The sequence below is a fragment of the Lepus europaeus genome, chromosome 1 (assembly GCF_033115175.1).
Source record: "Lepus europaeus isolate LE1 chromosome 1, mLepTim1.pri, whole genome shotgun sequence".
Taxonomy (NCBI): domain Eukaryota; kingdom Metazoa; phylum Chordata; class Mammalia; order Lagomorpha; family Leporidae; genus Lepus; species Lepus europaeus.
This window is the reverse complement of record NC_084827.1, coordinates 146,880,132-146,902,205: the sequence shown is the minus strand read 5'-3', so window position 1 is coordinate 146,902,205 and position 22,074 is coordinate 146,880,132. Positions and strand designations below refer to the sequence as shown.

The 22,074-nt window shown below is 42.3% G+C and overlaps 1 protein-coding gene across 2 annotated transcripts in view; it reads right to left on the bottom strand.

Annotated features, from left to right (window-relative positions):
• The window catches only part of NBEAL1 (neurobeachin like 1), a 203,934-nt gene that overhangs the window by 45,960 nt on the left and 135,900 nt on the right, over positions 1–22,074 (bottom strand). For both annotated transcript variants that reach the window (XM_062190098.1, XM_062190096.1), the window contains 7 exons: positions 21,315–21,441; positions 15,590–15,738; positions 14,868–15,001; positions 9,260–9,361; positions 5,503–5,598; positions 5,066–5,190; positions 471–611 (listed from right to left, as the gene is read on the bottom strand). In XM_062190098.1, coding sequence (XP_062046082.1) covers positions 471–611; positions 5,066–5,190; positions 5,503–5,598; positions 9,260–9,361; positions 14,868–15,001; positions 15,590–15,738; positions 21,315–21,441 — 874 coding nt within the window. The remainder of the gene's footprint in view (positions 1–470; positions 612–5,065; positions 5,191–5,502; positions 5,599–9,259; positions 9,362–14,867; positions 15,002–15,589; positions 15,739–21,314; positions 21,442–22,074) is intronic.

Here is a 22,074-nt window from a genome sequence, read left to right as displayed (position 1 = left end):
GTGGCTTAGTGGGTAAAGCCACCGCCTGCAGGAACAGCATCCCGTATGGGCACTGGTTCGAGTCTCAGCTGCTCCATTCCCAGTCTAACTCTCTGCTTTGGCCTGGGAAAGCAGTAGAAGATGGCCCAAGTCCCTGGGCCCCTGAACCCATGTGGAAGACCCGGAAGAAGTTCCTGGCTCCTGGCTTCACATTGGCTCAGCTCCAAGCTGCTGTGGCCAACTGGGGAGTGAATCAGCGATGGGGAGTGAATCAGCGGATGGAAGACCTCTCTCTCTCTCACTCTCTCTCTCTCTCTCTGCCTCTCCTTCTCTCTGTGTGTAACTCTGACTTTCAAATAAATAAATCTTAAAAAAAAAAAACCTAAAAGAGGACATAAAAGACACATCCCTGAAACATAATATAAGACATAAAGGCACATGGTTTGCAACCTAACCTATAATAGGAAACAGCATATTTACCCAAAACATACCTTCCACTCTGGAGCTGGATATGGAGGGTGGTGAATGGTTCTACACGAATCAGATAGTGCATGACCCCCGCAGAATTTGAATAGTGAGTGCCATAATGAAACTTATCAATAGTTCCCATAGGATCCTCAAAATTTTCATATCTAAAAATAGAAATTAAAGCCTTATAACAAAATAGTAAAATTACATAAGTGAGCCAGTTTGTAACATATTGCTAAAAATCTAGCTTTTTGAGTCAGTATATTTGCATCATCATCACATCATAATGAATAAAGAAAGTTTTATTCCTTAATACTTTTTCTGAACAAAGAAATATCAATAATACTGGATTCTAGAAAAATTTAGTACTATGCAATAACATATTCACTATCAAAAAATTAAAAAAAAAAAGAGAGAATTAAAACAGAAGAAATTTGAAATCAACTGTAATTCTACTTCCCAGAGTTGATTAGTATCAACTTTTTGGTTAATATTTGTCCATCCTAATGTACGAGTTAATATTCAAATATTTCTGACATAAAAGCACTATACAGGGGCCAGCACTGTGGCACAGCGCGTTAAAGCCCTGGCCTGAGGTGCTGGCATCCCATATGGGCACTGGTTCTAGTTCCAGCTGCTCCTCTTCTGGTCCAGCTCTCTGCTATGGCCTGGGAAAGCAGTAGAAGATGGCCCAAGTCCTTGGGCCCCTGCATCCGCATGGGAGACCTAGAAGAAGCTCCTGACTCCTGGCTTCAGAGCAGCGCAGCTCCGGCCATTGCGGCCATTTGGGGAGGGAACCAGAGGATGGAAGACTTCTCTCTCTGTCTCTACCTTTCTCTGTAACTCTGTCTTTCAAATAAATAAAATAAATCTAAAAAAAAAGTACTATACATAATGTATTGTTTACTAATTATTTTTTGATTTAATGATACTTTCAGGTCAAAGTTGCTTATATCTATGCTAACATGTACCACTAAAATTTAAAACAACTTATATCTTTGATTGCCGATAAAATAAGTTGTCTAGGGAGCCCAGTGCTGTAGTGCAGTGGGTTAAAGCCCCAGTCTGTGGCTCCAGCATCCCATAAGGGCACCAACTTGAGCTCTGGTTGCTCCACGTCCAATCCAGTTCCCTGCTAATGGGCCTGAGAAAGCAGCAGGGGATGGCTCAAGTCCTTGGGCCCTGAACCCACGTGGGCGACCCGGAAGAAGCTCCTGGATTCTGGCTTCACATCTGCTCAGCTCCAGCAGTTGTGGTCATTTAGGGAGTGAACCAGCGGATAGAAGACCTTTCTCTCTCTCTGTCTCTACCTCTCTCTGTAGCTCTGTCTTAAAAAAAAAAAAAAAAAAAAAAAGTTATCTATACTGGGGCCAGCATTGCAGTGCAGTGGGTTAAGCTGCCACCAGGAAGGCTGGCGTGGCATCCCAAATTGGAACCAGTTCAATTCCCAGCTACTTTTACTTCTAATCCAGCTCCTTGTTAATGCACCTGGGAAAGCAGCAGCAGGTGGCCTCTCTGCCACCCATGTTGGAAACTCATCTGGAGTTCCTGGTTCCTGGTTTCATTCTGGCACAACCATGATCACCACGGCCATTTGGGGAGTGAAGCAACAGACAGAAGGTCTCTTTTTCTCTTGTCTCCCTCTCTTCTTACTCTGTGTAACTATGCCTTTCAAATAAATTCATAAATCTTTTAAAAAATAATTTATATGAGTATTTCCTATTGCAGTCCCCCCCCCCCATCTTTGTTTTTCTTTTTAATTTGAAAAGCAGAGGGAGGGAGGGAGGGAGGGAGGGAGGGAGGGAGGGAGGAATGAAGGGAAGGGGAGGCAGGGGGTGAGAGGAAGAGAAATAGAGTACCCACCCACAGGTTCACTCACATCTACTGGTTCACTCCCTAAATCCCTGCAATGGCCACAACCAGGCTGTGCCTGGAGGTGGAAACTCAATCCAAGTCTCTCTGGTGGGTGGCAGGAACCCAGCTACTTGAGCTATCACTACTGCTTCCTGTAGTCTGCATTAGCAAGATGCTAGAAATTGAACTCTGGCACTCTGATGTGGGTCACATGACACATGGATCTTAAACACCAGACTAAACACCCACCCCTACAACAATGGTAATTTTTTTTTTAATTTTTTTTTAAATTTTTGACAGGCACAGTGGACAGTGAGAGAGAGAGAGAGACAGAAAGGTCTTCCTTTTGCCATTGGTTCACCCTCCAATGGACGCCGCGGTAGGCGCGCTGCGGCTGGTGCACCGTGCTGATCCGATGGCAGGAGCCAGGTGCTAATCCTGGTCTCCCATGGGGTGCAGGGCCCAAGCACTTGGGCCATCCTCCACTGCACTCCCCGGCCACAGCAGAGAGCTGGCCTGGAAGAGGGGCAACCGGGACAGGATCGGTGCCCCGACCGGGACTAGAACCTGGTGTGCCGGCGCCGCAAGGCGGAAGATTAGCCTAGTGAGCCGCGGCGCCGGCCCAACAATGGTATTTTTTTAAAAAAGATATACATATTTATTTGAAAGGCAGAGTTAGAGACAGAGGCAGAGAGAGAGATGGCTGCAACAGCCAGAGCTGCGCCAGTCTGAAGCCAGGAGCCAGGAGCTTCTTCCAGGTGTCCTGCGTGGGTGCAGGGCCCCAAGCACTTGGACCATCCTCCACTGCTTTCCCATGCCATAGCAGAGAACTGGATCGCAAATGGAGCAGCCAGGACTTGAACCAGTGCTGGCCCTGACAATGTTATTTTTTTAAAAAGCTTTTTTAGGTTACTGCTAGGAAAAAATGTTGACTTACAGTGGTGATGGAATAGCAAAGTTCCAGTGGTAAATTACATAAAACATTAAATATAACCAAAAGCACTGAGGAATATTAGCAAATGAACAGTTTTAAAAATATGCCACAAAGAACCATCCACTTTCAAATAAAACCGTAAGTTAGTTTGTAAAATAGATTACTATCTTCCAAAGTGACCACTGCAGCTGAGGGGACGGCCAAGTAGGGTCAGCAACATTGAAGGCAGAACTGTAAATTGCTTGTTAGAGATGCCACCTGCCTTTACCTGGCCAGCTCTCCTCCCAGGCCAGCCAAGTAATGTAAGTCAACAGAGTGCCTTCCCCCAGGAGGTTCACACCTCCCTTAGGACATACCCCATGTGAAGAGATAGATAGGTCTGGGCCTCTTAACTTACAAGGCCTAAAGCCCACCAGATTATTATCAAGCCCCTTCTATCAGGTTCTATTTGCCTCTCAATCAGAAAACTTAATTGTAGCTTAGACAGCACCTTTCTTAGCTCCTCTAATAATGACTCTGTCCTTTGTTCTAGACCCTGTCTAGCGCACTTGGGCCTCATTCCTTTGTAATCATAACCTCTACTCTACCACCAATGGCTCTACTCCCAATCTGTGTGTACTGATGGTCCTCTTCCCCACTTAATGCTGTATAATTGTTCAAACCTGGTAAATGCCACTCTTAGGATCATTGGTTACTATCCTCACTCTGTCTTTTATGACCTTGTCTAAATATGATCAGAGTCGGCGAACTTGGAAGGCTTCCATAGCCTTGGCAACTCATGACGACAGCCTAGGGTGGTTACTGGCGCCATAAACTAGAGTGTCAATTTGTTTGTTAGGTCAACAACAGGAGCTACTGTGCACTTGTTCCTCATGTGGGATCTCTGTCCTTAATGTACTGTACATTTTGATTTAATGCTATAACTAGTACTCAAACAGTATGTTTCACTTTGTGTTTCTATGTGGGTGCAAACTGTTGAAATCTTTATACTAAATTGATCTTCTGTATATAAAGAGAATTGAAAATGAATCTTGATGTGAATGGAAGGGGAGAGGGAGCGGGAGAGGGGAGGGTTGCGGGTGGGAGGGAAGTTATGGGAGGGGGAAGCCATTGTACTCCATAAGCTGTACACTGGAAATTTATATTCTTTAAATAAAAGTTTAAAAAAAAAAAGATAATAGCAATAAAGAAAAAAAATTAAAAAAATAGATTACTATCATCAGAAGTCATTAACTGAAAAGTCACCTACAAGTTTACAGGGAGACAAAAGGAAATTAAAATCAGATTATTCTTTTGCCTGAAAGCAGTTTGATTTGGAAAACAGAAAACAGAAGTTTATAGGGTAGATCATAAATAATATATCAGAATTATAGAAATTTCCATTTGTTATTTAATGACACTTTCCAAATTTCCACAACTTCACTATTCTTTTTCATATTATTATTGTATAATAGTAAATATTAATTTCTTATTTTCCAAAATATTGCCATATTTTAATGTTAGATTAGTGGATGATAAGGTCTAAAATATGTAGGGGAAAAAAATTCAGGAACCTATTTCTGTTTAGCACATACTGATTATAAGGCAGAGAGAAACTCAAAACACTGTAGATTTAAATTTCACAAAGAAGGGAAATCAACAGAACCACAGATAGGGCTGATGGCAACATAGATATTTTCAAGAAAAGTTACTGAAGTAATGATCAGACTTAGATGATCAAAAAATAGTTGTTCATTAAAAGAAAAAAAAAATATTAGGTTGGCCCTCATGGAAATCAATATAAATTCAAACAAGCAATGGTAGCTTTCAAAAGACACAAAAAGCACTTACTTTTCTCTCATAGCTTTGGCATTTTTATCATTAACTACTCCAATTGGTTTAGAAAGATCTCGAAATACAGCAGGGTTATTTAGGTCCAATTCTTCTGAAGTATAATCTTGTAAAATCCAGGGAAACTAAAAGAGCAACAATTTACAATACAGAAATTTCTTCTTGGGGTAGCTAATGTTCCCATATCTAGTATCAAATGCTTATCTAAACGCAAACAGTCTTTAGATATATTTTTCTCTGTTACAAGCACTTATTAATCTTTAGTTCAATAACCAGAAACCTTAGTTCCTATAAATCCATTGGAATATATACAATGAAGTGAAAGAAAAGATTTCATTTTTAAATCACTCTTTACGTTTACAGACTTCTTAAAAATAACAGGGTGTAAGACATACAGGAAGGCAACTTCACCTTCATTAGATTTACATAAGACTTACCACAGGATACTGTGCAAGGTCATTATAGGTTCGGCCTGCCATTGTATTTATTTGAATGAGGTAGTCAAAATTTGATATCTCTCTGTTCACCCATTTCTAGAGGGCACAAAAAAGAGCAAAATCATAATCAGGTAATTTTTGTCTTCAGAAATCAGCAACTATCACTGACAGGACTCATGCTATTTTTTTGTAAACACTGACTACCATATGCATAATAAAAGGAATGGAGCCCATCAAAAAACAAGTTGATTAACAGAGCTACATCTGCATACATTTCCTAAATTCTTTCTTTTAAAATTTAGAAAAGGAATAAAAGACTGAACATAAATCTTTTCTTTTTAAAAGACACTACTTCAAAGAGTTAGAGAGGGAGAGAGATCCATCTGCCACTTCAATCCTCAAGTGACTGCAACAGCTAGGGCTGCACTAGGCAGAAGTAGGGAGCCAGGAGCTTCATCTGAGTCTCCCACGTGGGTGCAGGGGCCAAAGAGCTTGGGCCATCTTTCATTGCTTTTCCCAGGCCATTAGCAGAAAGCTGGATCAGAAGTAGAGCGACCAGGACTAGAACTGGAGCCCATATGGGATGGCGGCATGGCAGGCATCAGCTTTACCTGCTATGCCACAATGCCAGTCCCAACATAAATCTTACAAAACTTTTTGTAAACTAAATATAAATGGAGTATTTAAAAATTCTTAATTCTATGACTGTCCTACTGTGAAAATTTTATAAATGGAAATATTCAGAAGCATATATATTTTAAAATACCTCAATATACAAAAACTTCAAAATTTTAATGATGCATTAATTATCCTTAGAGAACTACCTTAATATAGAGCAATGGAATTTTTTTTTATTTATCTATTTGACAGATACAGTTAGACAGTGAGAGAGAGACAGACAGAGAAAAAGGTCTTCCTTCCATTGGTTCACCCCCCAAATGACTGCTACGGCCGATCTGAAGCCAGGAGCCAGGTGCTTTCGGGTGCAGGGGCCCAAGCACTTGGGCCATCCTCCACTGCCTTCCCGGGCCACAGCAGAGAGCTGGACTGGAAGAGGAGCAACCAGGACTAGAACGCGGCGCCACAGGTGGAAGATTAACCAAGTCAGCTACGGCGCCGGCCTCCAATTTTTTTTTTTAAGATTTATTTATTTATTTGAGAGTGCACAGAGATGGGAGAGGCAGAGAGAGAGAGGTCTTCCATCTGGTGGTTTACTCCCCAATTGGCCGCAACGGCCAGAGCTGTGCCAATCCGAAGCCAGGAGCCAGGAGCTTCCTCCAGGGTCTCCCACATGGGTGCAGGGGCCCAAGGACTTGGGCCATCTTCTACTGTTTTCCCAGGCAATAGCAGAAAGCTGGATCAGAAGAGGAGCAGCCAGGACTCGAACCAGCACTCATATGGGATGCCAGCACTGCAGGCAGCGGCTTCATCAGCTATGCTGCAGCACTGGACCCCTCCCACCCTTTTTTTTAAAGATTTATTTAGATGGAATTTTGCTATACTAGAATATTTTTTTTTTTTTTTTTGACAGGCAGAGTGGACAGTGAGAGAGAGAGACAGAGAGAAAGGTCCTCCTTTTGCCGTTGGTTCACCCTCCAATGGCCGCCGCGGTAGCGCGCTGCGGCCGGCGCACCGCGCTGTTCCGATGGCAGGAGCCAGGTGCCCATCCTGGTCTCCCATGGGGTGCAGGACCCAAGGACCTGGGCCATCCTCCACTGCACTCCCTAGCCACAGCAGAGAGCTGGCCTGGAAGAGGGGCAACCGGGACAGGATCGGTGCCCCGACCGGGACTAGAACCCGGTGTGCCAGCGCCGCAAGGCGGAGGATTAGCCTAGTGAGCCGCGGCGCCGGCCTATACTAGAATATTTTTAAAAGCAAGACATAATAATTATTTTCTCTTTTTTGACAGGCAGAGTGGACAGTGAGAGAGAGAGACAGAGAGAAAGGTCTTCCTTTTTGCCGTTGGTTCACCCTCCAATGGCCGCTGCTGCTGGCGCATCGCGCTGATCCGAAGCCAGGAGCCAGGTGCTTCTCCTGGTCTCCCACGCGGGTGCAGGGCCCAAGCACTTGGGCCATCCTCCACTGCACTCCCTGGCCACAGCAGAGAGCTGGCCTGGAAGAGGGGCAACCGGGACAGAATCCGGCACCCTGACCTGGACTAGAACCTGGTGTGCTGGTGCCACAGGTGGAGGATTAGCCTATTGAGCCGCTGTGCCGGCCATAATAATTATTTTCTATTAATTACTTAATTGTATCTAAGCTTCTAGTTACTCTACACAGTAAGGTTGTACTTGAGAATTTTTGCTGACAGATGAACATTCACTTTGATGTTTACTGTGTAACTTACACAAAAGATATACTTAGGGGAGTGCCACTGTGGTACAGCAAGTTAAGCTGCTGCCCGCCATACTGGCATCCCATATTGGAGCTCTGGCTCTATCCATTTTCCGCTGCATTCCCAAGGCTCATTATAGAGGAGCTGAATCAGAAGCACCAGCAGCTGCATCTGCTTCTGATTCAGCTTCCCACTAATGTGCTGGGAAAGCAGAGAAAGATGGCCCAAGTGCTTGGGCTCCTGGCAGCCACATGGGAGATCTGGATGGAGTGCCAGGCTCCTGGCTTCAGCCTGACACTTCTCCTGCTGTTGTGGCCATTTGGCAAAAGTGAAAGGAAAGCTCATTCCGCTTTTCAAATAAATAAAATAAATTCTAAAAAAAAGAAAGACAGACATTGACGGGAAAAGTGAGAAAAGACATGTATCAGAGAAAGTCCAGTAATTCTCGGGTGCCAGGTTGAGGAATTAGTACTTAAGTTTATTGCTCAGGCAACAACAGAGAATGCACTTCATTAAACAATACTTGTCTTACTGACATCCATAAAGAATTATTGATGACTCTTGAATAAGACCACTTAAAGATGATATATTTGTGGGAGAAAGGAGACAGCCAGGAGGCAAGCACCCTGATTAGGAGAGTACTAACAGTCCTAAGAAGAAGAGGAAAGAAAAAAAGAAAATCCACAAAAAACCAAAACCCAAAAAACAATGGACTTCCTTTGGGTTCCAGCAGTATTAGATCAAGAGATGTTGAGATATAGTAAAGGTATAATTTACAAGGGCATTTACTGGGGCCTGTGCTGTGGTGCAGTGGGTTAACGCCCTGGCCTGAGGCACCGGCATCCCATATAGGCACTGGCTCTAGTCCCAGCCACTCCACTTCTGATCCAGCTCTCTGCTATGGCCTGGGAAAGCAGTGGAAGATGGCCCAAGTCCTTGGGCCCTTGTACCTGCGTAGGAGACCTGGAGGAAGCTCCTGGCTCCTGGCTTTGGATTGGTGCAGCTCCGGCCGTTGCGGCCAGTTGGGGAGTGAACCAGCGGATGGAAGACCTCTCTCTCTCTGCCTCTCCTCTCTCTGTGTAGCTTTGACTTTCAAATAAATAAGTAGATAAACCTTTAAAAAAAATAAACAAAAGCATGTATTAAGCCTGGCTGGAAGAAGTATTGATAACAATTTTTTTTGCCTTTTTTTCCATGACACTTTTTTTTCTGCTTTTTTAAAAATTTGTTTAAAAAGAGAAAGTTATTGAAGGGTATAGGTATTAACTGACTGATATGGGAGGTGGGGGAAGGTACTGTGTTGGGGAACCAAAGGAAGATTCAAAGATCGTCAACCTATAATAATCAAAAGAAAACAATCAGAATAGGCAAGTTTTAATTTCAAGCAAATTACACTCTAAACAGTGACTTTAAAAATCTTACCTGTGTCAATCCTGATGCTTTGAATAATTCCTGTGGTGATCTGGATCTGTAACTATTTGGAGAATGAAGTGACAATAGTCTGCTATATATTTTGTTTCTAGCCTATAAAAAACCCAGGATTATATTTAATTGACACATATATTTGTACATGATAATTTGAAACAGGTATACAATGTGTAATGATCAAATCAAGGTAATCACTATTTTCACATCCTCACACATCTACCATTTCTATTATTCAGATTATTTCTAGTTATTTTGAAATATAAAAAATTTTTTGTAGACTACAGTTAGCTTGCCATGCTGTAGAACACTAGAACTATTTTGGTAGCCATTATTTAATCTCTCTCTCTCTCTCCCTCTTTCTTCTCCATAATGTTTCGATCCTCTAGTGACCACTTCACTATTCTATTCTGAGATCAACTGCAGAATTCTATATTTTAAAAACTGATGAAGGCGGCGCCACGGCTCACTAGGCTAATCCACCGCCTGTAGCGCCAGCACATCAGGTTCTAGTCCCAGTCTGGGCGCCGGATTTTGTCCCAGTCGCTCCTCTTCCTGTCCAGCTCTCTGCTGTGGCCCGGGAGTGCAGTGGAGGATGGCCCAAGTGCTTGGGCCCTGCACCCTCATGGGAGACCAGGAGAAGCACCTGGCTCCTGGCTTTGGATCAGCGCGGTGCGCTGGCTGCAGCACGCTGGCCGCAGCAGCCACTGGAGGGTGAACCAAAAGAAAAGGAAGACCTTCCTGTCTCTCTCTCTCACTGTCCACTCTGCCTGTCAAAAAAAAAAAAAAAAAAAAACCTGATGAAGATAATCTTGGGATGTGGTCTTTATGATAGCTTTTCTTTATTTTCAAAAAAAAATTTCTAAAGATTTTATTTATTTATTTGAGAGGCAGAGTTACAGACAGACAGGGAGAGACAGACAGAAAGATCTTCCTGGTTCACTCCCCAAACGGCCACAACTGCTGGGGCTGGGCCAATCTGAAGCCAGAAGCCAGGGGCCAGGAGCTTCTTCCAGGTCTCCCACTTGGGTGCAGGGGCCCAAGCACTTGGGCCATCTTCCACTGCTTTCCGAGGCCATTAGCAGGGAGCTGGATCTGAAGAAGAGCAGCCAGGACACAAACCAGTGCCCACATGGGATGCCAGTGCCATAGGCAGAGGCTTAGCCTACTATGCCACAACACTGGGCCCTATGATAGTTTGATTAAGATAATTCACCCTTTAAAGTATACAATTCAGTGTTTTTGTAGTATGTTCAGAGTTGTGCAACTATCAGCATCAGTGTAATAAGTCAGCCTTTTGTCACTGTAAGTAAGTATCTAATATAGACATCCCATGAAGGAAAGAGGTTTATTTTGGCTCATAGTTTTGGAGCTTCACAATCCATGATGGGGTGGACCCCGTTGGTTCAGCTGCCGGATAGCAACGGCAGGGCATTTGTTGAGAAATAATCACATGATGAGCCAGGAAGCAGGGAGAGCAGTTCAGACCCACCTTAGATTTTGTAACCAATCCTCTGACAAGGATTGCCTCTCAAGGATATGCCCCAGTGAACCAAGTATCTTCCACCATGACCGTCTCCTAACATCTCTGCAGGACTGGCATTGTGGCATAACAGATTAAACCAACGCCAGCATCCCTTGGGGTACTGGTTCTTATTCCAGCTGCGCCACTTCCAATCCAGTTCCCTGTTAATATGCTTGGGAAAGTAGCACAAGATGGCCCAAGTGCTGGGGCCGCTACTACCCACGTGAAGCTCCTGCCTCCTGGCTTAGGCCTGGGACAACCCTGGCCACTGGGGCTATCTCGGGAGTGAAGCAGCAGATAGAATCTCCCTTTCTCTAACTCTCTCAAATAAATGAATAAATATTTAAAAAACAACTGTAAAGTGAGTTGGGCATCTGGTATAGCAGCTAAGACACTGCTCAGATACCCACATCCATGCTGGAATGTCTGTGTTTGAGTCCCAGCTCTGCTCCTGACTCTAGCTTTCTGCTCATGTGCACCCTGAAAGTCAGCAGATGATAGCTCAGTAGTATGGTCCCTGCCACCCATGTGGGAGACTTAGTTTGGGATTCTAGGCCCTGGCTTTGGCCTGGTTCAGTCCTGGCTATTGTGGGCATCTGTGGAGTGACCCAGTGGATGGAACATGTATGTGCATTGCAAATAAAAATAATCAATTTAAAAAACACTTATTTTTATTTTATTTTATTTTTTTATTTTTATTTTTTTGACAGGCAGAGTGGATAGTGAGAGAAAGAGACAGAGAGAAAGATCTTCCTTTGCCGTTGGTTCACCCTCCAATGGCCGCTGTGGCCGGCGCATTGTGCTGATCCGAAGCCAGGAGCCAGGTTCTTTTCCTGGTCTCCCATGCAGGTGCAGGGCCCAAGGACTTGGGCCATCCTCCACTGCCTTCCCGGGCCATAGCAGAGAGCTGGCCTGGAAGAGGGGCAACCGGGATAGAATCCGGCGCCCCAAGCGGGACTAGAACCCGGTGTGCCAGCGCCGCAAGGCGGAGGATTAGCCTGTTAAGCTACGGTGCTGGCCAAAACACTTATTTTTAAAAACCTGATAACTGGCCGGCGCCGCGGCTCAGTAGGCTAATCCTCCGCCTTGTGGCGCCGGCACACCGGGTTCTAGTCCCGGTCGGGGCACCGATCCTGTCCCGGTTGCCCCTCTTCCAGGCCAGCTCTCTGCTGTGGCCAGGGAGTGCAGTGGAGGATGGCCCAAGTGCTTGGGCCCTGCACCCCATGGGAGACCAGGAGAAGCACCTGGCTCCTGCCATCGGAACAGCGCGGTGCGCCGGCCGCAGCGCGCCTACCGTGGCAGTCATTGGAGGGTGAACCAAAGGCAAAAAGGAAGACCTTTCTCTCTGTCTCTCTCTCTCTCTCTCTCACTGTCCACTCTGCCTGTCAAAAAACAAAACAAAACAAAACAAAACAAAAAAAACCTGATAACTAAAATATAGAAATGTATGGCCTTAATATATAGAAATATATGGTATTTATCAGGCACAGACTTTTTTTTAATTACATGACACAGCTTGCTTTTTTTTTTTTTTTTTGATAGGCAGAGTGGACAGTAAGAGAGAGACAGAGAGAAAGGTCTTCCTTTGCCGTTGGTTCACCCTCCAATGGCCGCCGCGGCCGGCGCGCTGCAGCCGGCGCACTGCGCTAATCTGAAGGCAGGAGCCAGGTGCTTCTCCTGGTCTCCCATGGGGTGCAGGGCCCAAGCACTTGGGCCATCCTCCACTGCACTCCCCGGCCACAGAAGAGAGCTGGCCTGGAAGAAGGGCAACCGGGACAGAATCCGGCGCCCCGACCGGGACTAGAACCCGGTGTGCCGGCGCCGCAAGGTGGAGGATTAGCCTATTGAGCCATGGCGCCGGACAGGACACAGCTTTTGATAAAACACTTTTTATATTTTCATATAAAAATATTATGTGTAATAAAAAAGGTGTCCTCTTATGAAAATGGGAAAATGATCTTTAAACATCTAAATCAAATTATCTGAGTAAATCTTGGTCCCATATAAATAGAAAATTAGCTATTTCTGTAAGAATCAGATTCTCTGAGATGTGATGCCAAGAAAGAATTAAACATGTTAGGATTTTGTTAAGGGAGATGCCTATGTAAAGAAAGAGGGCCCCTGAGGCAGGGTTAAGACAAAAGAGTGGACCCTGGGTGAATTCTGGAAAATTCCACCCCTCCAGAAAAAACACAAAGCTTAGGGGAACACAAAATTAACATAGACCAAAAAGACAGGAAGAGGGGCAGGACAGCACATAAGATGAGGTTATGGAAAACAGCAACCGATTACCGACCTCTTCCATACCACAAACAGAGGCAGAGGAGCCAACCCAAATATGATCCCTACTGTATGAAGTAGGTGAAGGTCAGTACCTCACAGACAAGGTGGGAGAGAGAAGGAAATAACAAAGGAGGGGAGTCCCTCCTTTGTTACTGGTGATGTACTCTCAGCTCCAGGGCTCCACTTCTGCATGGGAACCTTTTGTCACTGGTCCCAAATAAACTTGCTTGCTTTTGCACACCCTTTGAGACCTCTCTCTTCATTTCTAAATTGAGCAACAAGTCCACGGACCAGGGGGAGCTACTCTCCAAGCAAGACGGGACAAGAGAAAATGGGTGTGCTAGGTAAGTTGGCAAGAACTGTCTGGCTTTGTAATACAAGTCTAAGTCTAATTAAGGAGAGAGGGAAGGAAGGTTGGGACCAAGTGTCTCAAGTAACAGACCCAAGATTAAACAGCTAGTAGTGGAGACAGTACTTGGTCCCAAGTCATCCGGCTTCAAAGTCTGTGCATCTAAATAGTTATGCTAATTAAGAATTTATTGTGCAGCTCAATTCACAATAGCTAAGATAAGGAATCAACTCAGATGTCCATCAACTGATGACTGGATGAAAAAATTGTGGTATGTAGAGTATGGAATACTTCTCAGCCATAAAAAAGAATGAAATCCTGTCTTTTACAACAAAATGGATGCAACTGGAAACCATTATACTTAGTGGAATAAGCCAGTCCCAAGAAGACAAATACCACGTGTTTTCCCTGATCTGTGGTAACTAGTAGACTCCCAAAAACGTGATGTATAGGAGTGAAATTGACATTATGAGATTCAACAATAGTTTACAGCCCTTGTTTCTGCTGTTGAAAAACAGTGGTTTTGGCCGGCGCTGTGGCTCAACAGGCTAATCCTCCGCCTAGCGGCGCCGGCACACCGAGTTCTAGTCCCGGTCGGGACGCCGGATCCTGTCCCAGTTGCCCCTCTTCCAGGCCAGCTCTCTGCTATGGCCAGGGAGTGCAGTGGAGGATGGCCCAAGTGCTTGGGCCCTGCACCCCATGGGAGACCAGGAGAAGCACCTGGCTCCTGCCTTTGGATCAGCGCGGTGCACAGGTCGCAGCACGCTGGCCGCAGCGGCCATTGGAGGGTGAACCAACGGCAAAAAGGAAGACCTTTCTCTCTGTCTCTCTCTCTCTCAATGTCCACTCTGCCTGTCAAAAAAAAAAAAAGAAAAACAGTGGTTTTTTTCTTACTATTTGTTTAATATTTTATTTAGTGTAGGGCTAATCTTACGAGTATGAAGTAGATCATTGTAAAAGTTAAGAGAGGGAAAAAGAGGAAGGAGGAGAAAGGGTGGGAGTGTGCCTGAGAGGGAGGGTAGTGTGTGAAGTGTCAGTATGTTCCTAAATTTGTATATATGAAATATACAAAATTTGTTTACCTGAAATTTATTTAATAAATTAATCTTTTAAAAAGAATTTATTATATTTATAGAAGAAAAAGATGTCCCAAAATTATTGAATTTGGACTATGAGGCACCTACTAGTTCACAGTCAATATTCTACTGACTTCTTTATATAGTCATATATTCAGAAACTGAAAACTACCATACTTCCAACACTCAAACATAAACTCCAGCAAAATTTCATATACTGATTAGTGCCGATGTATGTATTTTTTTCTCTAATATTTTGTCTTGATACAAGAGTATATATAGTCCAAAGGATCATTAGAGCTCCCTAGCCAGAAAATTACTTTAAGCTAATACTTCAAGATGGTCAGAAAGGTATCACATTACATCACATACCTCTTTTTTGAAATTGAGAAAGTAATTGGATTGGTCAACATGAAAAATCTCAAGGGCTGATCTTCTCAAGTTATAACGTCGTAAGTGAATCTCTCGAACTTGAGAATGAGGCCACTTGAAATCAAAACCGACTCCTGAAAAAGAAGAAATCTTGTGATGGCAATACCATACAAAGTTATTCAGCTAAGCAGAAAAAACCTCCTTTTTCTGACAAAAGTAGCACTTAAGCAAAAGGAATTCACTTGCTTGATTTCCTTATAAAAATCATTTATTAAAGTTATTGGATGTTTAAATTGGTCCTTTCAATTGTTTTAAAATTCTACAACTATTCTCCTGCCTTTCCATGGGAATAGAGAATCACTCAGAATATTGTATCTTAGAAATAGTTTTCCTTTTCTCTTAATATTGACACCTTAGATTTAATCATAGAAAGGATTAGATGAGATGACTAGAGGAATAAGTATACATAAAAAGGTTTGAAAAAATAAGATTATGTCTTGTAGCTTTAGGTCACAGTAATTCCCTGTAGCCATATCTTTTAAATGTAAGTATTCTAACACACTGTTGAATAACAGACTGAACCCCACACTGATATTCCACTTCTCCGCTTGCACGATACACCACAACTCCATGTTCTCATCTTTTGCTTTCTTCTTTTCATCCACGATTGATAAACTATGTCCTGCATGAACAACAGAACTCATCCTATCGGAAGTCCTCACCGTCCTCTTTTTCAATGCTGCAGTCATGAAAGTAAAGGTGATGTGTTGTGATTTCTAATCTTCCAGGAATTACATCAATTGCTGTAATGAGTTCACAGTCTTCCATCAACACCAATTTTTCTTTTTGATCCTGTTCTTCTTTCTCATCACTATTATAAAAAACACCCCAATAAACAAATACTTATCAATTTGTTCTGCTTACATGGAGAATAATCATATTCAAATATATGTTTGCAAAATTAGTGTGTGAGAAAGAATATTTGACTGCAAGAGTAGCAACTGGGACTAGAACCGGGCACCCATATGGGATGCCAGCACCACAGGTGGAGGATTAACCAAGTGAGCCACGGCACCGGCCCTTAATTTTATAAAACCCATTAAAACAAAATATACTAAATCAAATATAACTGAAAGGACAGTTAAAAATGCAACAATAGTGGTTGTGTTGTTTTAATTATATTCTAGAAAGTATGAATTGACTCAAGGACTATACAAATCAGTGAATAAGAATTGTATTATTAGTCTAATATTTTCAGAAGTATTATAATTTTCAAACTGTAAAATAGGGTTTTCGAGGCCGGTGCTGTGGCGTAGCGGGAAAAGCCGCAGCCTCCAGTGCTGGCATCCCATATTGGTGCCAGTTCTAGTCCCAGCTGGTCCACTTCAAATCCAGCTCTTTGCTTTGGCCTGGGAAAGCAGTTGAAGAAGGTCCAAGCCCTTGGGCCCGTGCACCTGCATGGGAGACCTGGAGGAAGCTCCTGGCTCCTGGCTTCGAATCAGCGCAGCTCCAACTGTCATAGCCATCTGGGCAATGAACCAGAGGATGGAAGACCTCTCTCTCTCTGCCTCTGCCTCTCTGTAACTCTGCTTTTCAAATAAATAAATAAATCTTAAAAAAAAAATAGGGTTTTCAAGAATAACTAAAAACTGCAACATCAGGGGCCAGTGTAGTGGCATAACAGGTAAAGCCTCCACCAGCAACACCAACATCCTATATGGGTACCGGTTCTTGTTCCGGCTGCAAAGGGTGTGGGAAAGCAGAGGAAGATGACTCAAGTGTTTAGGCACCTGTCACAAACGTGGGAGACATGGATGAAGCTCCTGGCTTTGGCCCTGCCCAGCCTCGGCTGTTGCAGCCATCTGGGGAATGAACCAGTGGATGGAAGATCTGTCTTTTTGTCTCTTTCTCTGTGTAACTCTGACTTTCAGATAAATAAATGAATATTAAAAAAAAAAAGAAACTGGGACACCAATATTTTAGCATCCTCCTGACAATGGAACTTAGACAATACAAAGGTCTACAAATACCATACTTCACTTAAACTCAAGTCACCTTGTATTAGGTGCAATGTTTTAATTGGAAGGAAAAACTGGAAAGGACCATCTTCTGGTGGCCTAGGTGACTTTCACTGTCAAGTATACAAATGGGAACTCCTTCCACTAATATAATGTTATTTTAGTAAATATCTCAAGTCAGTTCTCTCCAGTTCTAAATTATTTCACATCTGCCTCAAGTCCAGGATAACAATGACTAAAACTAATTTTGTTCCCAGTGGATTTACATGAGAAAGCTCTGCAAGTATCACCAACTTACCTATTTATATTGAAATCTTTTTCTTAAAGCATTAAAAAAAGGTTTTTAACAGAATTTCTGGAAAGAATATTTTGCTAAAATGTGAAATTCTAATATTTATCATGGTAAGTAGAGAATGAATGAGTAACCTAAAGTAATACATAGTATGAAGGTTACTCAAACTCAATAATAGAAAGTATTTTGGCTCTTCAGTTTAAGATGAGTAAGTCTGTGGTCAGTGTCTTGGCACAGCAGGTAAATTCACCTCCTGCAGTGCTGGAATCCCTATGGGTGCTGGTTCGAATCTCAGCTACTCTACTCTGATCCAGCTCCCTACTAATGGCCTGGGAAAACAGCAGAAGATAGCCCAAGTCTTTGGGCCCTGCGTGTGAGACACAGAAGAAGCTCCTGGCTCCTGGTTTCAGATCAGATTTGGGAAGTGAACCAGAGGATGGAAGATTCTCTCTCTATCTCAGCCTTTCAAAACAAATAAATCTTTAAAAAAAAAAAAAAAGATGAATAAGTCTGATATTCATTAACTCAGGCTAGAAGGCAGATACACATTCAAAATGCTAAAAGAAAAAGAAAAAAAACCCTGTCAACCAAGAATTCTATATCCAGCAAAAACTATCCAGCATAAATTAAGGCAATGGTGCTACGACAACTGGGTTAATCACATGCAAAAGAATGAATCTGTACTCCTCTATCACACCATACACAAAAACTCAAAATAGATCAAAGCCATAAAGATTAAGAATTAATGAACAAAACTCTTAGAAGAAAACATAGAACCAAACCTGTATGACTTAGAATTACACAGTTGTTGCTTACACATACAATGCTAAAAGACTAAGAAACCAAAGAAAAAACAAGCTGGATTTCATCAAAACTAATAACTTCTGTATATTAGAGGACACCACTAAGAAAGTGAAAGACAATCAATCCAATTGTATGGTATTCTTTGATACACAAAAGTTTTTAATAAAATGTTTCCTAAATGGATAAAAGATTTGCATAACTGTTTCTCCAAAGAAGACATATAAATGGCCAAAAAGCACATGAAAAGATGCTCCAACTCATCAGTTAGTAGGGAAATGAGAAAGTCATTCATCAACCCCTTTAATATGGCTATAATACATTTTTAAAAAGCACAACAAGCAGAATAACAAGAGTTAGATAGCTACAGAGAAATCAGACCTCTTATGGTTTAACACAATTACTATATGACTAAGTAATGCTACTCTTAATGGAATATTTAAGTTCACATAAAATCTCATACATGAATACTCATGGAAATATTATTCTTTATAGCCAAAAAGAATAAATAACCCAAAATACTCAATGACAAATGAATGGATAAAAAAATGTGGTACTTCCACAAATGGAATACTATTCAGCTATAAAAAAGGAATCAGTTACTATTACATGCCACAATATGAATGAACCTCAAAAACATTACACCAAACGAAGCAAGCAAGACACAGGCCACATACTATATGATTTATAAGGAATGTCTAAAATAAGCAAATCCAGAGATAGAAAGTAGGGCAGTGGCCGGCGCTGTGGCGCAGTTGGTTAAAGCCCTGGCCTGAACCACTGGCATCCAATATGGGCGCCGGTTCTAGTCCCGGCTGCTCCTCTTCTGATCCAGCTCTCTGCTATGCCTGGGAAAGCAGTAGAGGATGGCCCAAGTCCTTGGGCCCCTGCACCCATGTGGGAGACCCAGAAAAAGCTCGTGGCCTCTGGCTTCGGATTGGCACAGCTCCAGCCTTTGCAGCCATCTGGGGAGTGAACCAGCAGATGGAAGACCTCTCTCTCTGTCTCTACCTCTCTCTGTAACTCTTTCAAATAAATAAATTTTTAAAAAAACAGATTTATTTTTTTAAAAAAAGTAGGGAAGCAGTTACAGGGAATGTGAGGAAAATTCAGACTACTAATAAAAGGTTTAGGATTTCCTTCTGGAATGACAGAAGTGTTATTAAAGCAGGAAACAGTGATGGTTGAACAACATGATAAATATAACAAGAAACCACTTTAATTTTATGTTATGTGAAGTACATCTTAAAAATATTTTTTATTTGAAAGGCAGAGTCAGAGAGAGGGAGACACAGAGACAGATCTTCCATTTGCTGGTTCACTCCCCAAATGGCTGCCATGGTCAGGGCTGGGCCCGGTGAAATCAAGAGCCTGGAACTCCATGCAGTCTCCCACATGGACAACAGAGGGCCCAAACACTTGGGCTATCTTCTGCTGCTTTCCCAGGCACATGAGCAGCCATGACTAGATCCAGCACTCATATAGGATGTGGGTGTTGCACACTGTGGCTTAACCCACTGTGCTGTAATGCCAGCCTCCTTGAACTACACCTTGATTAAAAAGGATTCAAAAAATGAAGGCAAAGGAAATATCTTCCTGAAAAGAAAGTCTAAGAGAATCTGTAGCTATCAGATTTTCTTTACAAGAAATACTAAGGGAAGTTGTTTAAGTTAAAAGGAAATAACACCATATAGTACCTGAATTCATACAAAAAAAAGTACCCAGGAATGGTAATTATGTAGACAAATATAAAAGAAAGTATAAACATATTTTTCTTTTTCCTTCCCTTAACTGATTAAAAACCAACTGCAGGCCAGCGCCGTGGCTCAATAGGCTAATCCTCTGCCTGCGGCACAGGCACACTGGGTTCTAGTACCGGTCAGGGCACCAGATTCTGTCCTGGTTGCTCCTCTTCTAGTCCAGCTCTCTGCTGTGGCCAGGGAGTGCAGTGGAGGATGGCCCAAGTGCTAGGGCCCTGCACCCGCATGGGAGACCAGGAGAAGCACCTGGCTCCTGCCTTCGGATCAGCGCAGTGCGCCAGCCGCAGCGCGCCGGCCGCAGCAGCCATTGGAGGGTGAACCAACAGAAAAAGGAAGACCTTTCCCTCTGTCTCTCTCTCTCACTGTCCACTCTGCCTGTCAAAAAAAAAAAAAAAAAAACCTGCATAAAACAGTTAACTATAAAACTATTTTGTTATGTTTAAAAATGTCTAAAGGTCTAATATATGAGACAATAACAACAAAAAAAGTAAGGAAATAAATATATTTTATATATTTTTAAGAAAATTTTTTAAACTACCAATTCAGAATTTGAAAATATGTCTAAGACTATTCAAGATATCTGTTGTTTCAGTGAGGGAGATCAGGTAATTTGTGTCTTTCAAAGAAATTGAAATTTGAATTTGTTTCATTTGAGTTTTCAAATGTATTGGAATAAAGCTGTCACTGTCACTAGTATTCTATTGAATCATTTTAATATTTGTGGTGATATTTCCTCTTTCATCCTGGAGACTGACAATTTACATGCTTTTCTTATATTCCTCAGCAGTTTGGCTATAGGTTTATGCTTTTTGCTAGTTGTTTATTTTTTAATATCCAGTTTTTGTTTTCTTTCATCTTTTTGATTTTCATTTTTCTCTTTCATAGATTTCTTCCTTTATCTTCATAATATTTCTTCTGCTCTTACATTTCCTGCTGCCCTTCCATCTATGCACAGCTTTAGCTGTATCTCACAAATCTGATACACTGTTTTGATTACCAATTGATCTTGAATTATTTTCTAACTTTAAGGTCTACCTCTAAGTTATCCCAGTTTAAGAAGGCTTCCCCAATATCTCAATAGACACTGATAAGATTCCTAACAGCTGACAGAGCATCAACTGTTAGAATACATAGTGTTAGAATTTCTTTCTTTTTTTTTTTTTTTTGACAGGCAGAGTGGACAGTGAGAGAGACAGAGAGAAAGGTCTTCCTTTTTGCCATTGGTTCACCCTCCAATGGCTGCTGCAGCCAGCGCATCACGCTGATCCGAAACCAGGAGCCAAGTGCTTCTCCTGGTCTCCCATGCGGATGCAGGGCCCAAGCACTTGGGCCATCCTCCACTGCACTCCCAGGCCACAGCAGAGAGCTGGCCTGGAAGAGGGGCAACCGGGACAGAATCCAGCGCCCTGACCGGCACTAGAACCCGCTGTGCCGGCGCCACAGGCGGAGGATTAGCCTAGTGAGCCACGGCACCGGCCTCATAGTGTTAGAATTTCAAGCAAGTATCTTTCACAATTCTGCAGTGCTATTTCTCAGAACAAAATAATTTAAAATTCTACCAAGTACTTAAACATACATATTTACTCTGGCTGCTAAGTCCTCTTCAAGAAGTTCCAATTTGTCTTCTTCCATATCACTAACTTTTACTTGTTTTACTACTTCCAAAAGCAATGAATCATTAGAAGGCTGTGAGTGTTGGACACCTGTTTAAATACAAAATAAAAAATGATATTATAGCCCTTCTATAATTTCTGATGGGTACTTTGATTCAGAATAATCTCTAATGTTTAGTGGTGATCTTAAAAATTACCATATATGTGATAAAAGGAATAAATGTTTTAACAGTATGGTATATAGTTTCACTGAGGTACTTTTTTTGGAAATAAGCCAATGACTTTCTTTAATTATATTTGATTCTAAAGCATGCCAATAATTAGATCAAAGAAGGAATTATTCTGTGTTAATATAATAAACAAAATATACTAAGAAAGAACATATGATAAAACTGAAGATAATACAGAACAAGAGTTGAAGTGTTACTCTCTGGAGCACATGGAATGTAACAGATATTTCTGATATATACATATGCAATCAATGTCATATACCTATAAATACAAATATACACATACATACATGAATATATATAAATAAATACATGTACACATGTATGTGCATATATACATGACAGAGAGCACTCCCATCTGTTGGTTCACTCCCCATGTGTCCACAATAGCCAGAACTAGGTATGGACAAGCCCAGAAGCCAGGAACTCAATCTAGGTTTACCACATGGGTGTCAGGGACCCAACTACTTAAGCCATCACTTGCTGTCTTCCA